We start from the raw sequence: 23,303 nt of genomic DNA, 5'->3' as shown, positions 1-23,303 counted from the left end.
GGGGAGGGGATGAAGGTGATAGGTCAGGGAGGAGAGGGTGGAGTGGATAGGTGGAAAAGGAGCTAGGCAGGTCGGACAAGTCCGGACAGGTCAAGGGACAGTGCGGAGCTGGAAGTTTGAAACTAGGATGAGGTGGGGGAAGGGGAAATGAGGAAGCTGTTGAAGTCTACATTGATGCCCTGGGGTTGAAGTGTTCCGAGGCGGAAGATGAGGCGTTCTTCCTCCAGGCGTCTGGTGGTGAGGGAGCGGCGGTGAAGGAGGCCCAGGACCTCGGCAGAGTGGGAGGGAGAGTTGAAATGTTGGGCCACGGGGCGGTTTGGTTGATTGGTGCATGTGTCTCGGAGATGTTCCCTAAAGCGCACTGCTAGGAGGCGCCCAGTCTCCCCAATGTAGAGGAGACCGCATCGGGAGCAACAGATACAATAAATGATATTAGTGGATGTGCAGGTAAAACTTTGATGGATGTGGAAGGCTCCTTTAGGGCCTTGGATAGAGGTGAGGGAGGAGTTGTGGGCACAGGTTTTACAGTTCCTGCGGTGGCAGGGGAAAGTGCCAGGATGGGAGGGTGGGTCGTAGGGGGGCATGAACCTGACCAAGTAGTCACGGAGGGAACGGTCTTTGCGGAAGGCGGAAAGGGGTGGGGAGGAAAATATATCCCCGGTGGTGGGGTCTTTTTGGAGGTGGCGGAAATGTCGGCGGATGATTTGGTTTATGCAGAGGTTTGTAGGGTGGAAGATGAGCACCAGGTGTCCTTGTTACGGTTGGAGGGGTGGGGTCTGAGAGCGGAGGTGTGGGTTGTGGACGAGATGCGTTGGAGGGCATCTTTAACCATATGGGAATGGAAATTGCGGTCTCGAAAGGAGGAGGCCATCTGGTGTGTTCTATGGTGGAACTGGTCCTCCTGGGAGTAGATACGCCGGAGGCGGAGGAATTGGGAATACGGGATGGCATTTTTGCAAGAGATAGGGTGGGAAGAGGTGTAATCCAGGTAGCTGTGGGAGTCGGTGGGTTTGTAAAAAATTTCAGTGTCAAGTCGGTCGTCATTAATGGAGATGGGATGGTCCAGGTAAATTTAAGGTCAGGGTGAAATGTGTTGGTGAAGTTGATGAATTGCTCAACCTCCTCGCGGGAGCACGAGGTGGCGCCAATGCAGTCATCAATGTAGCGGAGGAAGAGGTGGGGAGTGGTGCCGGTGTAATTACGGAAGATCAACTGTTCTACGTAGCCAACAAAAAGACAGGCACAGCTGGGGCCCATACGTATGCCCATGGCTACCCCTTTGGTCTGGAGGAAGTGGGAGGATTCAAAGGAGAAATTGTTCAGGGTGAGGACCAGTTCGGCCAAACGAATGAGAGTGTCGGTGGAAGGGTACTGTTGGGGACGTCTGGAGAGGACAAAACTGAGGTCTTAGAGGCCCTGGTCATGGCAGATGGGGGTGTAGAGGGATTGGATATCCATGGTGAAGATGAGGCGTTGGGGGCCGGGGAAACGGAAGTCTTGGAGGAGGTGGAGGGCGTGGGTGGTGTCTCGAACGTCCGTGGGGAGCTCCTGGACTAGGGGGGATAGGACAGTGTCGAGGTAGGTAGAGATGAGTTCAGTGGGGCAGGAGCATGCTGAGACAATGGGTCGGCCAGGGTGGTCAGGCTTGTGGATCTTGGGAAGGAGGTAAAACCGGGCAGTGCGGGGTTCCCAGACTATGAGGTTGTAACTGTGGGTGGGAGATCTCCTGAGGTGATGAGGTTCTGTATGGTCTGGGAGATGATGGTTTGGTGATGGGGAGGTGGGGTCATGGTCGAGGAGGCAGTAGGAAGAGGTGTCCTCGAGTTGGCATATGGCTTATCTCTCCATGCTTCAGGCTCTCTGCCTTTATTCCTGATGAAGGGCTTTTGCCCGAAACGTCGATTTTGCTGCTCGTCGAATGCTGCCTGAATTGCTGATTCAGGATAGTCAACATGGCTTTGTGCGTGATAAATCATGTCTCACAAACTTGATTGAGTTTTTTGAAGAAGTAACAAAGAAGATTGATGAGGGCAGAGCAGTAGAAGTGATCCAAATGGACTTCAGTAAGGCGTTCGACAAAGTTCCCCATGGGAGACTGATTAGCAAGATTAGATCTCATGGAATACAGGGAGAACTAGCCATTTGGATACAGAACTGGCTCAAAGGTAGAAGACAGAGAATGGTGGTGGAGGGTTGTTTTTCAGACTGAAGGCCTATGACCAGTGGAGTGCCACAAGGATCGGTGCTGGGCCCTCTACTTTTTGTCATTTACATAAATGTTTTGGATGCGAGCATAAGAGGTACAGTTAGTAAGTTTGCAGATGACACCAAAATTAGAGGTGTAGTGGACAGTGAAGAGGGTTACCTCCGATTACAAGAGGATCTGGACCAGATGGGGCAATGGGCTGAGAAGTAGCAGATGGAGTTTAATTCATATAAATGTGAGGTGCTGCATTTTGAGAAAGCAAATCTTAGCAGGACTTATACACTTAATGGTAAGGTCCTAGGGAGTGTTGCTGAACAAAGAGACCTTGGAGTGCAGGTTCATAGCTCCTTGAAAGTGGAGTCACAGGTAGATAGGATAGTGAAGAAGGCGTTTAGCATGCTTTCCTTTATTGGACAGAGTATTGAGTACAGCAGTTGGGATGTCATGTTGCGGCTGTAGGGGACATTGGTCAGGCCACTGTTGGAATATTGCGTGCAATTCTGGTCTCCTTTCTATTGGAAAGATGTTGCGAAACTTGAAAGGGTTCAGAAAAGATCTACAAGGATGTTGCCAGGGTTGGAGGATCTGAGCTACAGGGAGAGGCTGAACAGGCTGGGGCTGTTTTCCCTGGAGCGTCGGAGGCTGAGGGGTGACCTTATCGAGGTTTACAAAATTATGAGGGGCATGGATAGGATAAATAGGCAAAGTCTTTTCCCTGGGGTCGGGGAGTCCAGAACTAGAAGGCATAGGTTTAGGATGAGAGGGAAAAGATTAAAAGAGACCTCAGAGGCAACTTTTTCACACAGAGGGTGATACGTGTATGGAACGAGCTGCCAGAGGAAGTGGTGGAGAATGGTACAATTGCAACAGTTAAGAGGCATTTGGATGGGTATATGAATAGGAAGGGTTTGGAAGGATATGGGCCGGGTGCTGGCGGGTGGGACTAGATTGGGTTGGGATATCTGGTCGGGTTGGACCAAAGGGTCTGATTCCACGTTGTACATCTCTATGACTCTATATTGAGTTGGTGAATTATCAATCCAGTATGCTATCCGAATTTTTCTGTGGTCTGACATGGACAGTGTAGCTGGAGCTATGTCAGAGCTGAATCCTTTCTGTTTGTTATGTACTTTGTTCTGTATATACAAAAGCAGAATATTTTTCAGAATTATTTTTGCAACAAATGGAATTTTGTCATCAGGTTGTAAAAGTTTGTCTGGACTGTGAGAAAACATCATTTTTGCTGACCATGTTGGACTTCACCTCTGAAATTTTGCAGAAGACTGTTATCTTTGCTAATTGTACTGAGGAAGTGGATCATGTGTTCAAGGTAGGTTTTATAGTTAAGGTCCACTTTTATCTCTTTGAAAGTTTGAATTAAGATGAATATTACTATCTTTGTTAATATGATGGAATCCTGCGGTTATGCAGTAAAGTGTCACTGTATATAGGCACCCATCTCAGGAATTGGGCTAAGCTACATCTCATAGCTGCCCTCTTAGGCTCTGTCTCACTGAGATCCTGCCTCCGTGCTTGCATTATCCATGTCCTATTTTGCCACACCAATTACTGTCGTCAAACAACCAGGCAGCTTGCCTTGATAGTCAGCAATCCTCTGTCAAAGGGTCAGACATCATCTTGTATGGCAGTTTGCTATGTTTGCCTCGCACCTGTAGGGCAGTGGCTCATTGGTCAAGGGGTATGATTCTCACTTTGGGCCTTTGATGGTGGAAGTATGCGAGAGGTCCCGGATTCGATTCCGTGACGCAAATTTTTAATTTTTCTCCTTGCTTTATGGGCAGCACGGTGGCTCAGTGGTTAGCTCTGCTGCCTCACAGCACCAGGGACCCAGGTTCGATTCCATTTTCGAGTGACTGTGTGGAGTTTGCACATTCTCCCCGTGTCTGTGTGGGTTTCCTCTGGGTGCTCCAGTTTCCTCCCACAATCCAAAGATGTGCAGCTTAGGTGAATTGGCTGTGCTAAATTGTCCATAGAGTTCAGGATGTGTAGGTTAGATGTATTAATCAGGGATAAATGTAGAGTAATAGGGTAGGGAAATGGGTCTGGGTGGGTTACTCTTCAAAAGGTCGGTGTGAACTTGTTGGGCCAAAAAGCCTGTTTCCGCATTGTAGGGATTCTGCGATTCTGTGTCAGTACAATCCGTACAAACACACTGCACGTGCAGCAAGCAGGCAGTTGTATCTCAAAGTCTTAAGGAAGTGGTCCATGGAGGGACCTATCAGTCAGGGGGTTCTAGCACAGGTAATGTGCACAACCTCCAATACCAGTTGCAGGGGTTGGCCACAATCAAGCAATCAATCATGTGTTCTCGTTTAAGCGGTCACGCCTCTGCAGTCTGGGAATAGGATATAATTATCCTGAACTCCATTGTGACCTGTAGGCTTAGGACTAATGTAGTTGGGGTAATTTGCAGCCAGTTGTCATGGGACTGGGCACTTCTCGACTGAGTCTTCCCATCACTAATGGGGCTGAGCTACAGTCAGTCAATTGGATCCTCCCCCAGAAACAAAGGGGGAAAGGCATGGTGGCCAGGAGGCTGTTGCTGTGAAAAGAAGACGGCACAGACTGTTCTTCAGGATTGGGGTCTGCAGGCTGGAGAGAAGTGTAAATGACAATTGTAAAGATGGCAACATTATGGAGCTATTCTGGGGTAGTAGGAAGGCTAAGGGGTTTACAGGAAAGGCTGTCAGGCTCTTCGGGACTCACTGGCACATAGGAACAGATGCTGAAAACCACATTCTGCTGGAAATCAAAAGTGCACAATCAGGGGAAAAAAAAACTGCAACTACACACGTAACGAGCGGGTTAAGTGACTTTGTGAAAAAGGGAGCTCCAAGACTTAGTGATGTGAGGATCTTTAACAGGAAAGAAATTACAGAGACCCGTGGACTGTGCAGGACTCAGACCTTCATCAGGAAGGGCTTGTGCTCGATACGTCGATTCTCCTGCTTCTTGGATGCTGCCTGACTTGCTGTGATTTTCCAGCATCACACTCTTCAACTCTGATCTGCAGACATCACTTTTTCCCATTTTTGGACAAGGCCATGGAAAGAATAGGCATCTTGTTCCTATTGCTTTTAGAGGTTGCAGCAAGCTCAGAACATAGATACCAATCCATAGTACATTCTACATGGCCATGAAGTTTGTGTCATATTAGCACAGTTACATTTAGGGCTACACAGAGACATAAGCAACAAGATTTAACCATTTAAACAGTGTAATTTGTTGAAAAATGCCAAATTATGTATAGTGTGTTGTAGCCTATATGACCAGAATGCCCTCAATATGTTTCTTTTTACTTTTTCTCCCACTCCTTCTCTGTGCAGTGGAAGGAGCTTGCTTAGCAGTGGAGTCCTTTGGTCCTGAAGATTTGGTTGTCTATATCAGGGGCATTTGTGTCTGGAAGTGCCAGACATGCCGAGAGTTTCTTCCCAGATGCAAGTCACTCCTCTTCAGTTAAGATTGCCAAGGTTTGGAGGGGAGGGGTTGCAAGCAAGAAGGAAGTGAAGGGCCTAATCACCTGTGTGACAGTCTTGTATATGATTTCTCTTCCGGCTGGGTGTCTCCTGACATTACCCTGCCATCTGTGAGGATGGGCTACCTTGAGTGCTTGTCAGGTTTCCTATCCCTTTGTCACATGCCTTTGGTCCTGAGGACCAGTGTCTGGAACAATGAGGACAGGTGTGAGTACCTGTCCAGCCACGCCTGATGATGCTGGGCCTCACCCTTCATCACAGCTGCCAACCTGTCCATGGAGGCAGACAGTTGTTTGCAAGACTTGGGCAATGAAGGCCATTGCCTCCCCTATTCCTCCTTGTGCATATGGACAAATTGTTTGCTTGCTGATGATTACCTGAGTTAAGTGCCTGGCTTCTGTAGTCCTCTGTGTACCAGCAGTCTGGGATGTTTCTTCCTGGCCAGCTGTGAAGCTGTCACAGGGAAGAGCAGAGAAGCTCACTGACCTCCTTACAACACTGCTAGCTGTTCGTATGGATTGTGGATACCGCAATGACCTGGGTGACAACTCCAGACCAGTCTGCCAGGATGTGGTGGTATAACCTTTTCTGAGAGTCCTTCAGGAAAATGATTCCTCTCCTTTGCACAGTCTCCTCGACTTGACATCTCTGTCGGAGAATGATGGTGCCATCTTACCATTCTTGGACATGTTCAGAAGATTTCCTTGATTGAGTAGGGCATCTTTGGAATACTAGTGCTTGACCAGGCACCCAACAGCCTTTGAAAAATGGTGCAGTTGTAGGTGATACCAATATTTTGTTGAAGGATGAATTGTTCTGGAAAAGGAAAATGGCAAATTGGGGCTAGAATAAGAAGTGTGTGTTGCCATGGGATGGTTTTAGTGAATGAGTCATGTTTGGTAAGGTATGATGAGGAATCCCTGCTGGGATTCGTGGTGGTACTCCCTCCAAAAAAACTCGACTCACCTCACACTTGGCCAAAAAAAAACTAAGATTCAGCCCTAAATGCATTTAAGCTTCTCTAGCATTTTTCTATTTACAATTATGAAATCTTTTATTTCTGCCTGTAATGGAATTGACCCATGTTTGTCTTTTGCTAATCCTTTCCTTTTTTGCAAACCTAAAGAAGCTTTTCCAATGTTTTATCATGTTTCTTTAGATTTATATTTTACACTTTCATGGTTGATTATTTTCATAATCCTCTTGCAGAATTCTGACATTTTCCCAACATACAGGCTGTCACACGTTTTTTGGCAAATTTATAAGTCCCCTTCTTTGAGCCAATGTTATTTTCAACTTTACTTTTAACTACGGCTATCTGCTTTTTCTGTTGGGCATTTTGCCTTAAAATAATGTCAACCTAAACCTGATGGCTTGGGGGAACAAACTGTTGCACAGTCTGACCATGGGAGACCGATTGCTCTGGTACCTTCTGCCAGATGGCAGGAGGGAGAAGAGGTTGAATGAGGGATGTATGGAGTCATCCACAATGCTGTTAGCCTTGCAGATGTAGCTTGTGGTATAAATGGCAACAAAAGTCAGTGCTAGAATATGGTGTTAAATGATCTGATAATTCATTTAAAGGCAAGTTTACAAAAAGCTTTACTGATACTGAATACAAATTGTAGATGCTTGTTATATAACCTCAAGTAAACTACAATGGCATGTTTGTACTCTGTTCGGAATAAATGGGAAAATGGAAAAGAAAGATGTCCTAGGGTGGTTTTGTTTTGTGAGTTGGCTATTTCATCAAGTGGGGCCCCAAATCATTCCTGAAGAAGGGCTTATGCCCGAAACGTCGATTCTCCTGTTCCTTGGATGCTGCCTGACCTGCTGCGCTTTTCCAGCAACACATTTTCAGCCCCAAATCTTTTGTACATTTTAAATTAAGATTTTGGTGGATCCAAAAAATTGGGTGTTAGACCAAAATTTGATGGTTCAGTCAACACACACTTAATTAGAACATAGAACAGGCCCTTCGGCCCTCGATGTTGTGCCGACCTTTGAACTGTTCTCAGCTCGTCCCCCTACACTATCCCAATATTATCCATGTGCTTATCCAAGCTTTATTTAAATCTCCCTAATGTGGCTGAGTTAACTACATTGGCAGGTAGGGCATTCCACGCTCTGAGTAAAGAACCTACCTGTGATATCTGTCTTAAATCTATCATTCCTCAATTTGTAGTTATGTCCCCTTGTACAAGGTGGCGTCATCATCTCAAGAAAAAGACTTTCACTGTCTACCCTATCTAATTCTCTGATCATTGATTGTTATTTCTGTAGTGGAGTTTTATGAGCACAAGTTAATTTCTAGATTTTTCTACATAATGTTAACTACCTAGCCAGTGCATTCATTAACTGAAGTACTTTTAGACGTTCTCTAAATGAATACAGTACGGGTAGCTGAAAAGATGTAAAATTGTAAAGGCATGCTTTGGCTGGTGGCTGAATCTGAGACTTATAAGCATGAGTAAATTTATGTGCTGTTAGGTAATTTTAAAACTGTTGGATTCTTAATAGTATAGCAATTCTTGAGTACCTTTTGGTCACAACTCTCTTATAGGCTTTAGGCAGTAATTCACATTTCTGCATGAAGGTCCACGAAGGAATGAGCTTACAGGTCAACAATATAATGGACGATTGGAGTAAGAAATTCAACCCTGGCACACATGTGATATTAGGTGAGAATTTTAAATGCTGAGTTTTTGAGATGTTTAGAAAATAAATGTATTCTTATTCATTGCAATTGCTGAAATGTTTTCTGTTTTGCAACATTGTTTTAGGAAACATTATCATTTGCTTACATATTTCAACATACCAGACTACACATGCCCCAGTCACTGGCTGCCATTTAAATGGCAACAAGACATCCCATGTATTTCTGAAAGAAAACTTGACTATATTAAGGTAAAGGTTCTGAGATTGGAGGTAAATCTTGGAAATTACACTTGGTTCGACCCAATCTGATAGCATCTCTGAACTAGCTAGAGAATCTGGGAATCCAGCCCTAGATCATGATGTTATCGTCGAATAATCTTTATAATTATGTCTAATTGGCAGTGTCACTGGTATCTATGGAATAACCTGCATCTTGACATTGAGACAAGTGCCTCATCTTGTAGAGACACTCTAGAACATAGTAAATAGGAGCACAAGAACTAGGATCAGAAGTAGGCTGTTTGGCCCTTCAAGCCTGTTCTGCACTGAATAAGATCATAGCTAATCTTTTAGTGGACTCAGCTCCACTTACCCATGTTCTCACCGTATCCCTTAATCCCTTTACTTTTCAACAAAAATCAACCTTGGCTTTAAAAGCATTTACCGAAGTAGCATCAACTACTTGCCATGGCAAGGAATTCCATAGATTAACAACCCTCTGGGTAAAGAAGTTCCTTCTCAATTCAGTCCCAAATCTGCTCCCTCTAATCTTGGGGCTATGCCCTCTTGTCCTAGTTTCACCTGCCAGTGGACATGTCCTATCTACTTCTATTTTACTGATGACCTTCATAATTTTATATGTTTCTGTAAGATTCCCCCCCCCCCCCCCCCCCCCCCATCCTTCTAAATTCCAATAAATATAATCCAAATCTACTCAGTCTCTTCTTGTAAACCAACTCTGGAATCAACCTTGTGAACCTCCTCTGCAGTCCCCCCAGTGCCAGTACATCCTTTCTCAAGTAAGGAGACCAAAATTGCATGCAATACTCCCAGGTGTGGCCTCACCAGTACCTTGTACAGCTGTAACATTACCTCTCTGCTTTTAATCCCTTTAGCAATGAAGGAAAAAATTGTATTTTCCTTCCTAATTACTTGTTGTTCCTGCAGACCAACTTTCTGTGACTCATGCAGAAGGACACCATAGCAGTATGCTGCACTTTTCACCATTCAAGTATGATTTCACATTTATTAATATTATATACCACCTGCCAGACCATCACAATCCTCTGCACATTTCACTTTGCCACTCATCTTAGTGTCATCTGCAAACTTTCACACCATACACTTAGCCCCCAACTCCAAATCATCTATGTAAATTGCAAATAGTTGCAATCCCAACACTGATCCCTGAGGCACACCACTAGTCACTGATTGATTGCCAGCCAGAATAACACAAGTTTATCCCCACTCTTTGCTTCCTGTTAATCCTCTATCCATGCTAATACTTTACCCCTAATGACGTGCATCCATACCTTATGCAGTAGCCTCTTGTGCAGCACCTTGTCGAAGGCCTTTTGGAAATCTCGGTGCACCATGTCTTCTGGGTCCCCGTTTTCCACCTTGCTCGAAATGTCTTTATAGAATTCCAAAAGATTTGTCCAGCATGACTTGCCCTTCATGAAACCATGCTGTGTCTGTTCAACTGGACAATTTCTTTCACGCTGCCCTGCTATTTCTTCCTTGATAATAGACTCAAGCATCTTCCCCACTATAGAGATTAGGCTAATTGGTCTATAATTCCCCATCTTTTGTCTACCTCCCTTTTTAAACAGTGAGGTCACATTTGTTGTTTTCCAATTTCCTGGGACTGCCTCAGAGTCCAGCGAATTTTGGAAAATTACCACTTGTGCACCTGCTATTTCTCCCGCCATCTGTCTTAGTATCCTGGGATGTATTCCATCAGGGCCAGGAGACTTACCTATCCTTATGAGTAGGAGTTGGTCATTCAGTCTTCAGGCTTGCCTCATTGTTCAGGAAGTTCATGGCTGATTGACCTCAGGCCTCCACTCTTTTGTGCCAGTTCCTCATTTCCCTCAACTCCTATGTATGTCTAAAGGCAATCTACCACCTTTTTAAATTCTTGCCATGGTGTAGCCACCACAAGTCTGTTGGACAGAGAATTCTAGATCTTGATCATCCTCTGGGAGAAGAAATTCCTTTACAGCTCAATTTTAAATGATTTGTGTACTTTTTCCATAACTGTGCTCCACTTCAAGATTTCCCCCTCTGGTGGAAACACCACTCTCTCTGAAGATTAGATTCCCTACAGTATGGAAACAGCCCTCCGAAGACTAACTCACCCAGACCCATTCCCCATATTTACCTCTGACTAATCCACCTAATGCTATGGCCAATTCACCTAACCTGCACATCTTTGGATTGTGAAAGGAAACCGGAGCACCCAGAGGAAAGTCCACGCAGACACAGGGAAAATGTGCAAACTCCACACAGACAGTTGCCCGAGGCTGGAATCAAACCCGGGTCCCTTGCACTGTGAGGCAGTAGTGCTAACCACTGAGCCACCATGCTGTCCCAAAGTATCTTCTATGTTCTTCTAAGCTTTGATGAATAAAGGCCTAATCTGATGAGTTGCACTTTAAATTGATCCTTTCATCCCAGAAATCAGCCCAGTGAATCTCTTTAACTGCCCCCAATGCCAGTATATCCTGCCCGAAATACAGGGATCAAAACTCTCTGCACAATACTCCAGGCGTGACCTCAAAAACTCCCTGCACAGTTGAAACAGAACTTGCTAATTTTTAAACTCCACCCGCTCGCAATACAGGCCAATATTCTATTTGCTTTATTGCTTACTTGCTGCACTTACATGCTAACCTCGAGTGTTTAATGCATGAGGGCACTTGGATCCCGTTGTACTGCACCTTTTTTATAAGGATTCTCTGTTTTAAATAATAATCTGCTTTTTAATTCTACCTACCAAAGTACATAGCCTCATACTTCGCTACATTAAACTTCATCTGTCATATTTTTTGTCTGCTCTCTCAACCAGTGTATATTTCCTGGTAGATTCTCATCACGAAGTGCCATCCTTTTTTATTTTTGTATGTTCAGTAAATTTGAATGCATTACACACTGCCTTTTTAAAAACTTAATGAAACCTGAATAATATCTTTTTTGTTTGGTACTTAGCATGACAGAAGTGAAATGATATGTAGCAACATTAACAATATTTGAATGTTAGGTCACATTGTTAATCTTCACAAGTCTTCATGCATATTACTTGTCTAGAGTTGAAATTCATTCTACGACTTGAATGGTAATACACCATGCATTTGTCATGGATAAATTGTGAATAACATTTTGTCCTGAATTTTTTTTTCTAACAGTTACGACTGATAACTGCCTGAGAGTCTTGAGGATTACAGATGCTACCTGTGTAATTCATTATGGTTTTCCTTCATCTTGTGAGATATTTGGAACTCGTCTATGTTGTATGGTTGACAATTTTGATAATCTGACTATGGAGGTACAATGAATTGTTGCAAAAAATATGAAATGTGGAAAGCTTAAAATGCTTACAGTTGTAATGTGCAGTTGTCAAATCTTAAATGTTTTGTCTCCCTGTACCCCTGTAACATTCCATCTAAGGTTCCTATCTAAATTACAAACTACACCTTTAGTGTCTATTCTTCTTTTGTAGCTTTGTGGCACATGTCACTTCCTGAAGAAGGGCTTATGCCCGAAACGTCGATTCTCCTGTTCCTTGGATGCTGCCTGACCTGCTGCGCTTTTCCAGCAACACTTTTCCAGCAACACATTTTCAGCTCTGATCTCCAGCATCTGCAGACCTCACTTTCTCCTCATGTCACTTTAACAGCCAGTTTGAAAAAAATCTTTGGCTCAGGCAATTCTTTTTATGAATTTTGTTCTTGTTGGATTCATTTTTTTGTAATGGATATATTAATCTGAATCTCAAGGTTGCAGTAGAAATAATCCCTTTCCAGTAGGGACCTGCACCTGAAGGCCCTAATATATAACAGAAACTGACAATAACTATCCTATACTCCTCATGCACAACTTTGGTATCAGCAGCATGTCTGACCTCTGTCTCCATCAGCTGGATTGAGGCTTATGAAAAGTGTCTTTGCTTCCTAATTTGACTCATAGTATCTGCTCTATATTTTTGATGCAGAGCAGAGCTGAATGGAATGTGAAATGTGTTTGTGTTCTATTTCCCAAAACGGTTCTTGCCTGAATGACCAAAATAAAATCTGCAATTTTAAAATAATTATTCACTAAAAAGCTGTTCCTGCTCCATTATTCAATTTGCTGATAATCCACAAATCTGTTTGCAGATGAAAGCAATACCAAACACTTTTGCTCTTTTCATAACTTCATGATATCAGACTCTTGTCTGACACATTAAAATCGTAAGAAATTGAAGCAGGGCATGCTCCTCTGATCATGACTCACCTTTGTTGGAGTATTGAAATCCAAAGGTTAGCAACCTTCTTAGAAAAGAAATTCCCTCTTATCCTTAATTGGGTGACCCTTTATTCTCAATTCTGTCCCATAGTTCTAAGCTCTCTCCTAAGGTAGGCATTGCATCTGCCCTGTCAAGTTCTCGCAGAGTTTTATGGTTCGGTAAAATCATTCCTTATCCTTTCAAACGCCAGTGACCATAGACCGAAACTGCTCAAACTTTCCTCGTCGGGCAACCCCTTCAACCCAGGGATCACCTTATTGAATCTTCATGCTGACTTTTTGTGATTTATATGCAATATTACACAGATCATGTTCTATGATATTTTTCTATCTCTCTCTATTTATACAATAATTTGTTTCTCCTTTCTTCCCACTAATGTGGACAACTTCATTTTTTCCCACTTTGTACTCTATCTACCTTTTTTTTGTCTACTTAACCTAACCTATCCATATGCCTTTTGCAGAATTGTTTGTGTCCTCCTCACAGCTCATTTTTCTACCATTCTTTGTATTGTCTGTAAATTTGGCTGTGATGCATTTGATAACATCATCCAAGTCTTTGATATAAATTCTAAATTGTTGAAGCAAAAACAGTCTGCCCTTTTAGATTCTATAAATTATCATTTACCAACTTGAACTTACCAGATTTTCCCCAGTACTTTTCCCCTGTGGTTGGTCAATGCTTTGTCTGTGGAAATTGTGATGAATCCTCCTTTTTGTAAGCATTCTTTGTGCTGAAAGACCGCATTCTGTGAAAATGGCAACATGATCGCGTTTAGCCATATCGAGAGTTCCGAGAGTAGTTGGTGCCAATATTGAGTTTTGCCAAAAAATAGAAGGGTAAGGCTTAGTGCAAAAGTTTTAGTAAGTCACCCAGGACAGTTTAGAGGTCAGTGCAAAACGCTTCTGGGACACACAAATTGGAGAGAGAAACAGGAACTAATTAATGTTAGCTGTCTGCATGAATCAAGAGCAGTTGGATGACTCTATGCTGTTAACAAACTCTGTAACAAGTTCTAGCAATTAGTCTAGCTGACATTTGAAATCAGATTTCTGAAGAAGTCCTGGGAAGCTGCACAAGTGGTTTGGTCAGTGTGTTAGGGGAAGCCATGAGGAGTTCAGAAGAAACTCTCAACTATTAACCCTTCATTGCAACTGAGGGAATCGGGATTAGAAAACTCATAAGCAGTGTCTACGTGATACAATTTAGCCAAGTTGGGGCTCAGGGATAACACAGAAACAGCTGGTGCTTGAAGTTTGTTGAAAGTTAAAAAATGGGAGTTGTGCAGAAGTCTAGTTTTCAGAATCCAGAATGAGCATGCCACAACAGGAGCAATTACTGAGGAAGTCCATTATGGAGTAGCTTTTGAGAGTGAGTCTCCAGGATGGAATCACAAAAGTAAAGAATTAGGAAGTTGAACAAGATTTAGTGATGTATCGTATGTTTTACACAGCGGGGAGGGGGAGTTGCTGAGAAATCTAGGGATCTGTCTTGATCTCATTGTTTATTTGTCTGTTGTGGCTTATTTGATTACAGTACATTGTCCATGTTTACCACATGTTAATTCTTGGTGTTGGAAATGAGTTGTACATGTATTTTAGAATACATTACTGTTCTTTTATTATATCCTTGTAGAAGCTCTTGCTGTCTGTTTTTGTATTTCCTGCTAGTTTATTCTCATATATTAATTTCTCAGTTTTATTAGCCATCACTTGCAGGCTTCTAAAATTTCCCCATTTTTTTGGCCTCCACCAAAACTCTCAGCATTGTGTATTTTTACTTTTAATTTGATACCATCCTTGTAATTTAACACCATGCTTATCCCCAGAATCCAACACGGCACAATTATTTTAATTGTATTTACTTTCATTCCCATGTTTGAGCATTATCAGTGCTGTTCTAAAGGTGTTTGAGTTTACAGTGAGTTGACCTTTTATGTTGGTTTGAAATATTTTTCTAAAAACAACTACAATATATTCTTTACAGCACACCAGTAAACTCAGTTTTTTAAAAATTTATCAGGTCTTTAGCATAAATTCAACTCGTAAATGATATTTGACACAAAACATTCTCTTAATACTAGGGGCCAACTCGTCAAGGTCAGTCAGTTGTACTGCTTACTGAAAAAGATGCACTACAAACAGTTTCCGTCCTGCACTACTTGGAAAGAACAGAAGCTAAAATTCCTCAAGAATTATTTCAATTTATTTTGAACATGAATAACCTAGATGACATTTACTATGACAGAGCCTTATGTAAATACCTTAAAGCATATGGAATATGCAGGTAAGCCCTTAGCAATGTTTACTTTATGATCTTGAGGGAAGTTGGGATAATCTACGGAGTTACAAGAACCAGGAACATTCATTGTTCTTCAAAGAAAAATGGCTATTTGAACTGGAATATCCTTTTCTTATGATGTGATAGCAACAAAAGAATTGGTTTATCGCAGATGATTCAGTAAGTAAGCAGACTAAACTGAAAGCTGTCGAGTTTCTGTCAAAAACTTGATACGGAAATTACATTATTGAAGAGGTACATTTTTCATTGTTTTGGCTTTACATAATTCCTGGTTTCAAAATAAAAGCTTGTAGATAAAGATCAGTTATTTGATTAGATTAGATTAGATTCTCTACAGTGTGGAAACAGGCCCTTCGGCCCAACCAGTCCACACCAACCCCCTCTGAAGAATAACCCATCCAGACCCATTTCCCTCTGACTAATGCACCTAACCCTATGGGCAATTTAACATGGCCAATTCACCCGACCTGCACATCTTTGGACTGTGGGAGGAAACAGGAGCACCCAGAGGGAACCCACGGAAACACTGGGAGAATGTGCAAATTCCACACAAACGGGAAGTAGCCCAAGGTGGGAATTGAACCCGGGCCCCTCGTGCTGTGAGGCAGCAGTGCTAGCCACCGTGCCACCCCATATAGTTCTCATAAATTTACATATTTATTTATTTAAATGTAGGTATATATTTATATAAAATTTGTATATAAAAATATGTAACGTGATTAAATTATATTACATGGATTTATTTGTAAATAACTTCAAATTCTGATACCACAAAGCAAATAGAGGAGCCAGTGTACTATCCTTAATTTGTTCCTAGGTGGTCATTTCTTTGGTAAACACGTCTTAACACAATTGCATCAGATTACACATGTCCACACTATGTCTTTTTAACTCTCTCCAAATAATTTCTTGCTATTGCATTCATCATTGCTGATGCAACAATGTGATGAGTGCGTATGTGTTGGGTAGCTACTTGATGTGGTGCTTAAACTGGACTATCTGTATCAAATTGATTTCATCCTGAAAGTATTTTTAATTTTCATGTTTCTGTAACTGTTTTAGGGATAATAAGACATGCCCAAGTCGTCACAAGTTTCTTCACGATGTAGACAAACCACGGTATCTGACAGCTGAAAAGAAATTGCCTTCCACCGGGTACATTGAGGTAAGATTTATTTCTGTGCCTTGCCTTGTGATTCTTTCTGAAAATTTACTTCTTTGTATAGTTTTCACTTTTTTGTTTAAGATTTATTTGCCTATGTACAATGTTATTCTGTGTGAAAATCACAGTAGCACAACAGTTGATGACTAACAACGATGTTCCATACGTTCATGTAGGCTCTCTCGGTCTTAGAGAGAAAATTAGATCAGTAACTCAGCTTCACATAACAAAGGATGCTGAGGTCACAAATAGTCTGCGTCACCCTAAGGCAATAGCCAGGGAGAAAGATGGAATTGGTGAAGAAATTTGTTTTCTTGCAAGGGAAGAAGCAAATGCTTTTATTTTCAAGTATTTAACACATTTCTGCTGAAGTGCTGGATGTCAGACAAATAGTTTGACAATTAACTGTGAAATAAAATGGGCTTTAAGCACAGATGTTGGGACAGTAGACATTATGATGCAAGAGTGGAAAGAGAATCTGCTGTGCAGGGGTTTCTCTGCTTATCACTGAGTATGTGAAATTGAAACGAGACAAGGACATTTGGATCACCTGGCAAGATCATGGAAGATGGGTGTTGAGAAGAATAGGTTGGCAAACTGTGTCATTGGCTGCAAAGAAGCCAAGAAGGATGAAAAGAGATTGTGCATGATGGTTATGCTCTATTCATTTGTGACTTTGATATCAGTGCTCTGGTAGGGTGGACAACTGACTGGACAGGTTTAACCTTGGAGTTGCCGGAAAAATTGGTTTGGGATCTAATAGCATATTCAAATCTACTGTAATTAATTAGAAAATTTCTCCCCAAGAACGTTATTCCAAAATTTGATTGTAAATGTACTGTAAAGAACAAAATGCATAATTGTGTTTTTTTTGTGAAAACATGAATCCCAAAAAGCCTAACAATTCCTCTCCCTATTCAAAAGCTTCCCCATCTCATTGAAAATCTGCTTTGTTGTCTGGTGCAAAAGCTAGGAAATAGTTCCTGCAATTCATTCAATTATTTCTGCAAGAATCTGAAAGCTTTAAAGAGACCAAAGCCCTACCTCCTGAGAGCTACATGAAATGCATTTGACCAGAAAATCACAAGAAGTACAGATCCCTAAATCAGCTTTCCCAGTTGTCTAAACTCTCAGCCAGATACCTGAATAACCAAAAGCTGATGAGACAATCTTCTGAGTTTTATGTGATCATCAAAGAGAAAAAGATTGTATCAATTGCATTTTTGCAAAGAATGTAGTCATTTCTTTATATTTCACATCAATGTATCATTTTTTTATATTTGGATAAAAGAAATAACTTACCCCGAGTGTAATTAAACTTCTCTAGATTATTCCAACATGTGTCAATGACGCTTCAGGTTATTATGGCAGAATAATACATCACAGAAGTAAATGGGAGGATCTCCCTGTATCTATGGAAGAGGACTATCTGATGCTTTTGAAAGACATGACTGATTACTATTTGGAGGATGACCACAGGAAACCAGTAGAACAATTAGAAGTTTCTGCCTTCTATGGATTAGAGGAGAACAGCTATAGCAGGTAAAGTGAGATGTTTTGTTTGCAATTGACATTTAAACTCTGACAAGAACATTATAATTGTTCAGACTGAAGCTTTACAACAGCAAGTATCTCAAGCATATGATATGGCTTCAAAGATGCAATGAAATAATTGTGATATATAAATACATTCTTTAATTTGGTGTTGGGATCATTGGAAAACATTTAATAGTTTCAAACAATTTCTAGTGTATGCTAGTTATGCAGTATAACTAATTATACTTGTTTAATGTTCTATAGCTTTACATAATGTTATGACTTAGATTTCAACAACAGAGATGTAACTAATGTCTTTACGACAATGGCCAGTAATGTGCGGGTTCTAACAAAAACGAACATTATGTAATTTTCAGTCCAAAGTACTATCAGTGATATTTACTGTCTTGTTAATGTACTTTCAAGAACCATAAAGCTGATTAGTGGATTATGGTTGATAATGCAACAAAGAATAAATTGAACTTCGTGCAATTGATACAATTGCCCAAACCAATTGATGCAGGAGGGATATGAGGAGTGAGCAGTGAGGAGGAAGGTGAGGATATTCCGAGTGGGAGTATGATAAAAGCTATAAGAGGAAAAGAGATGGGTACTTGGGATTGCTGGAGTGAAAATGGGTTTGAAGAAGAGCGAAGCTTGAAGAATTTTGTCAGCAAAAAGAGGTAAGTTTTAAACCCTATGACTGGAGGGGTGTGATTGAAATGCCATGGCAGAAAAGCATTATTAAAGAGTCATGAAGTTCTGAACTTCGGTGATTGGTAGCAGATTCATAGCAGCATTGCAATTCAGCCCTTTTTAGTCTTACCTGCTGTGCGTCAGATCATGAATAAAATTGTATGTCAATTCTGTTTTTGTGACCTTACTCTTTTCGTTGATGATACTTAACTAACAAGATTCGCTGTCTTTCAATCCAAGTGTCCGCAGTTCCAGGTTTCCCAGTAGCTTGTTTGAAAATGTGTCCTCATTTCATTCTTAACATCTCCCCCAGTCTATTTCTGCCACAATCTTGATACCTCACTTTGTCTGTCTATCCCTTGTGGAACACATTGACACAATGAGGTGGTTGGATGAAAACAAAGAGAAAGTGAGGACTGGAGATCAGAGTCGAAGAGTGTGATGTTGGAAAAGCACAGTTGGTCAGGCAGCATCCAAGGAGCGGGAGAGTCAATGTTTTGGGCGTAAGTCCTTCATCAGGAATGAGGCTTGTGGGCCAAGGGGCCTGAGAGATAAATGGGAGAGGGGTGAAGCATGGGGTAGGTAGTTAGGAATGCGATAGGTGGATGAAGGTGGGGGTGAAAGGAGGAGGTTGGAGCAGATAGGTGGGCAGGAAGATTGACAGGACAGTTCAAGAGGGCGGTGCTGAATTGGGAGGTTGGGACTGGGATAAAGTCGGGGGAGGGAAAATAAGGAAACCAGTGAAATCCACATTGATCCCATGTAGTTGAACTGTCCATCTTGGGACACTTCAATCACACAGGATCAATGTGGATTTCACCAGTTTCCTCATTTCCCCTCCCTCTCCCTCCTCCACCTTACCCCTGTCCCAACCGCTCTCTTGAACTGTCCTACCTGTCTATCTTCCTGCCCATCTATCACTTTCACCTCCACCTTCATCTATCTATCGCATTCCCAGCTACCTTTCCCCCCAGCCCCATTCCCCTCTCATTGATCTCTCAGCCCCCTTGACCCACAAGCCTCATCCCTGATTAAGGGCTTATGCCTGAAACATCGATTCCCCGGCTCCTCGGATACTGCCTGACCAGCAATGTTTTTCCAGCACTACACTCTTCGACATTTATTGTGTCTCCTCACTTTGCACCATCAGCCGATTTGCACTTAAGAATACTAGAACATATTTGGGCAAAAAAACCCAAAAATTAAGTGAAAAAATGGTGAGCAGACCGCAATGACTTTTGGCGTTTTGTCAGCTGAGAGAAACCTCATACTGTGGTGTTTTGAATAAATTATTTTTGATGCTGAATTAGGATTTTGCTATCGTAAGATTCTAATACAAATATGGATTGGAAATAATACATGACATTTGTGACTCTTCAATATATTGATTAGAAGGTATTCTTCTGTTTTTAATACAAAAACTGTTTATTATCAAATTCAGCACAAATCTTTCATCAGTTATGTATTCTGTTATGCTTTAAGGGTGCAGTTACTAGCATTGCCAGAGAAAGCTGAAAGTGCAGTTCTCAGGAGTGCAAGAGTGAAATACATCGACAGTGGTCAAACTGGACTAGTGATGCAGAAACAGCTGCTCAAACTTCCTGCCAAATTTCAGGTTCTGCCACCACAGGTTGTTGAATTTATAATATGTAGAGTAAAGCCTATTGACAATGAAATGGACTGGAATCCACAGGTAAGGAGTTTGGAAGTCTGTTTAATGACATTTTTAAGTACATAATTTTCAGGTGATGTTCCAAAACATTTTATGAGCAAAACTTGATAGAAATAATTATTCTTAGCTGATAACAAGCAGGATCTTTCAATTCGATTAAACAGGAAATCTGGAATTGAAAATTAGCTTAATGGACACAAACACTGAAACTGGCATCAAATGATGTAAAAACCTGTCTGCTTTATTAATATCCTTTTGAGGAAGAAAGTGTGCCTTCCCTTACCCAGTCTAGCTTACATGTGAATCCAGACCACAGCAATGTGGATCACCTATTAAATACTCTCAGAAATAACTTAGCAAGCCACTTGTTTAAGAACAGTTGGGCATGGTCAACAAATGCTTGCAAATGACCATTCATCCCATGAGAGAATAAAGTAGAGGTTGTTCCAGTTCATGGTTTTGATCACTGATAACCCCTAGGATGTGATAGTGAGGGGCTTCAAATGCAGTCCCACTCAAATGGATGTTAGTGGGAAGGTATTATGTTCTGCCTGGTAAAGGCTGCAGATTGGTTGGGAAGCAGAAATCACAATAATGCAATAGAGTACCATTAGATTAAAACAATGGATGCTGTAGAGAAATTTGGAAAATGCAGGGCATTGCTTCAAAAAGAAATTTGGAGAGCAAATATGAAAAATCACCAGTCGATAACATTAGGAAAAATCCAAAGGCATTTTGCCACCAGGTTCGGCATTGATCCTTTGCGATTTGTTGTGTAAATTAATGGTCTAGATATGCATGTAGCAGCTGTAATCAGTAAGTTTGCTAACATTATAAAAACTGGTAACATGGTAAATAGCAAGGAGGAACACCTTAGACTGCAAGACAACATAGGTAGACTGAAGAGTAGCAAATGGAATTTAATCCTGAAAAATGGGCAGTGAGGTAAGGCTAACAATGCAAGGGAATAAATACTGAATGGTAGGACCTGAGGAGTAATGCAGATCAGAGGGACCTTCACGTGCACTCAATGTGATGGGTGCATAAGGTGGTTAAGAAGGCATGTGAGATACTTGTCTTTTGTTATTTGAAGCTTTGAATACAAGAGCAGGGAGGTTATGATGTTAGTTAGGCCACAGCTGGAGTACTGTATGTTGTTGTGGTTACCAAATTAGAGGATAGATGCGATGGCGCTAGAAAGTGCAGAAGTGATTCACCAGGCTGAAGCAATTCAGCTTTGAACAGAGACTAGATATGCTGGGGTTGTTTTCCTTAGAGCAGAAAAGGCTATGAGGGGCATGGACTTGGTAGGTAGGAAGACTCATTTTCCATTAGAGGGGTCAGTGTTGAGGGGACATATTTTTAAGGTAAGGAGCAGGAAAATTAGACAGAATTTGAGGAAATGTTTTTCAGCTAGAGGGCACAGTGGGTCAGTGGTTTGCACTGCTGCCGCAGCACCACAGGTTGGATTCCCACTTCAGGTGATTATCTATGTGAAGTTTGCATATTCTCCCTGTGTCTGTGTGGGTTTCCTCTGACAGTCCAAAGATGTCCAGATTAGGTAGATTGGTCGTGCTAAATTGCCCATAGTGTCCAGAGGTGCGTTGGTTAGGTGGATTAGCAATGGGAAATGCAGGGTTACAAGGGTGGGTTTGAGCTGTTGAGTCTGGGATGCTCTTCAGAGAGTCAATGTGGACTTGTTGACCAAACAGCCAGTTTCCACACTATAGGGATTCTACGATTCCAGAGAGTTGTGGGTATTTGGAACTCACTGCCTAAAAGAGTGGTAGAGGCAGGAACCCTCCTGACATTTGGCAACTATTGAGAGGAATACTTGAAACACTATTGCATACAAGGCTTAGGGGCTAACTGCTGGAAAATAGGCTTAGAATAGATGAATATTTAATGACCAAGATGGATATGATGGGTTGAAAGGTCTCATTCTGTGCCACAAAGACTGTGAGGCAGAGGTGACCGATGGGATAGTGTTATGCTCGGTGACCAATCCATGAGCTCGGTGTACATGAGATGGGGAAAGATTTTTTTTTAGAATACAGGAAAGGAAACCAAGGTAATCTTTGCTTTCCAGAATGATCCTGACAGTAATTCTTTCATTTTGATTCTAATGATAAATGATGAAAGTATTTGATTTTTGAACAGGAATAACCTTTGTTTTTAACCACCAATTCTTTGCTGTATTTTGAAAATTAGTGCTCTTTTTAAATGTACCGCTGAACATATTTTATAGTATCGTTTTCTTTTTGATTTTGGCAAATCAGAAATTAAAGAATTAACTCATTTAAAATGCAAGAATTTTGATATCATTATGAATATTCTATTTGTTTTCTTTGTCTGGAAACAGTTTGCACATGTTTACCTATCATATGAATTAACCAGTGGGAGAGAGTCATGTGATTCTGTGTAGTTTTTGACTTTAAATTTTCTGATTTTGAATAGGTTTCCAGATATATTAAACAAAAGATCACCAATAAATCACATGAAGCCAAAATTGTTCTTGCTCTTGGTAACACTCTATGGCTGAATCCTGTAGTGAGTATGAGAAGTTTAATGGCATTAAATCTCATTTCTCAAGTGTATTGTTCCAAATATAAATTTGTTTAATTTTGTAAGTGGCTGTCTGATGGAACTTTCTCACTTCTTGCTTAATTTGTACAAATTCACAAATATTTTTACTTCAGATGCTTAATGGAACATATAGTTATCCAGAACCAATGAAGTTGAACAGAATTTTCAGAAATCATTTGTTGAAAAAAATAAATTGGACATTTTCATCTTCGATTATTATAATATGGTATAGATGATTTGCAGCAATGGACGTTGGGAATTCATGGGACTGGCTGAGGCTAACAATTAGACTGCAGAATTGCACAGTAGGGGACCAGAAAGTTAAAGGGAAAGCAATTAAAAAAGAATCCATAAGTTTGGTTGTGGAATAAAGTTGGTTTGGAAGAAAAGAGTTCAGAAATTGGCATCATTGTGTCATCCACTTAGTTCTGAAAGGCTCTATGTACATAGTGGTAGAGCACTACTGAAATTGTTACTGGCAT

The 23,303-nt window shown here is 41.4% G+C and overlaps 1 protein-coding gene across 1 annotated transcript in view; it reads left to right on the top strand.

Moving 5' to 3' along the window:
* Positions 1 to 23,303, top strand: part of tdrd12 (tudor domain containing 12) — a 145,632-nt gene that overhangs the window by 81,159 nt on the left and 41,170 nt on the right. The window contains exons 17-24 of the mRNA XM_043707523.1: positions 3,408 to 3,536; positions 8,267 to 8,384; positions 11,769 to 11,908; positions 14,952 to 15,154; positions 16,232 to 16,334; positions 17,659 to 17,873; positions 20,046 to 20,256; positions 22,693 to 22,785. Of these exons, the coding sequence (XP_043563458.1) occupies positions 3,408 to 3,536; positions 8,267 to 8,384; positions 11,769 to 11,908; positions 14,952 to 15,154; positions 16,232 to 16,334; positions 17,659 to 17,873; positions 20,046 to 20,256; positions 22,693 to 22,785 (1,212 nt within the window). The remainder of the gene's footprint in view (positions 1 to 3,407; positions 3,537 to 8,266; positions 8,385 to 11,768; positions 11,909 to 14,951; positions 15,155 to 16,231; positions 16,335 to 17,658; positions 17,874 to 20,045; positions 20,257 to 22,692; positions 22,786 to 23,303) is intronic.

The sequence above is a fragment of the Chiloscyllium plagiosum genome, chromosome 17, assembly GCF_004010195.1.
Source record: "Chiloscyllium plagiosum isolate BGI_BamShark_2017 chromosome 17, ASM401019v2, whole genome shotgun sequence".
Taxonomy (NCBI): domain Eukaryota; kingdom Metazoa; phylum Chordata; class Chondrichthyes; order Orectolobiformes; family Hemiscylliidae; genus Chiloscyllium; species Chiloscyllium plagiosum.
This window is presented reverse-complemented; position numbering and strand designations above follow the sequence as displayed.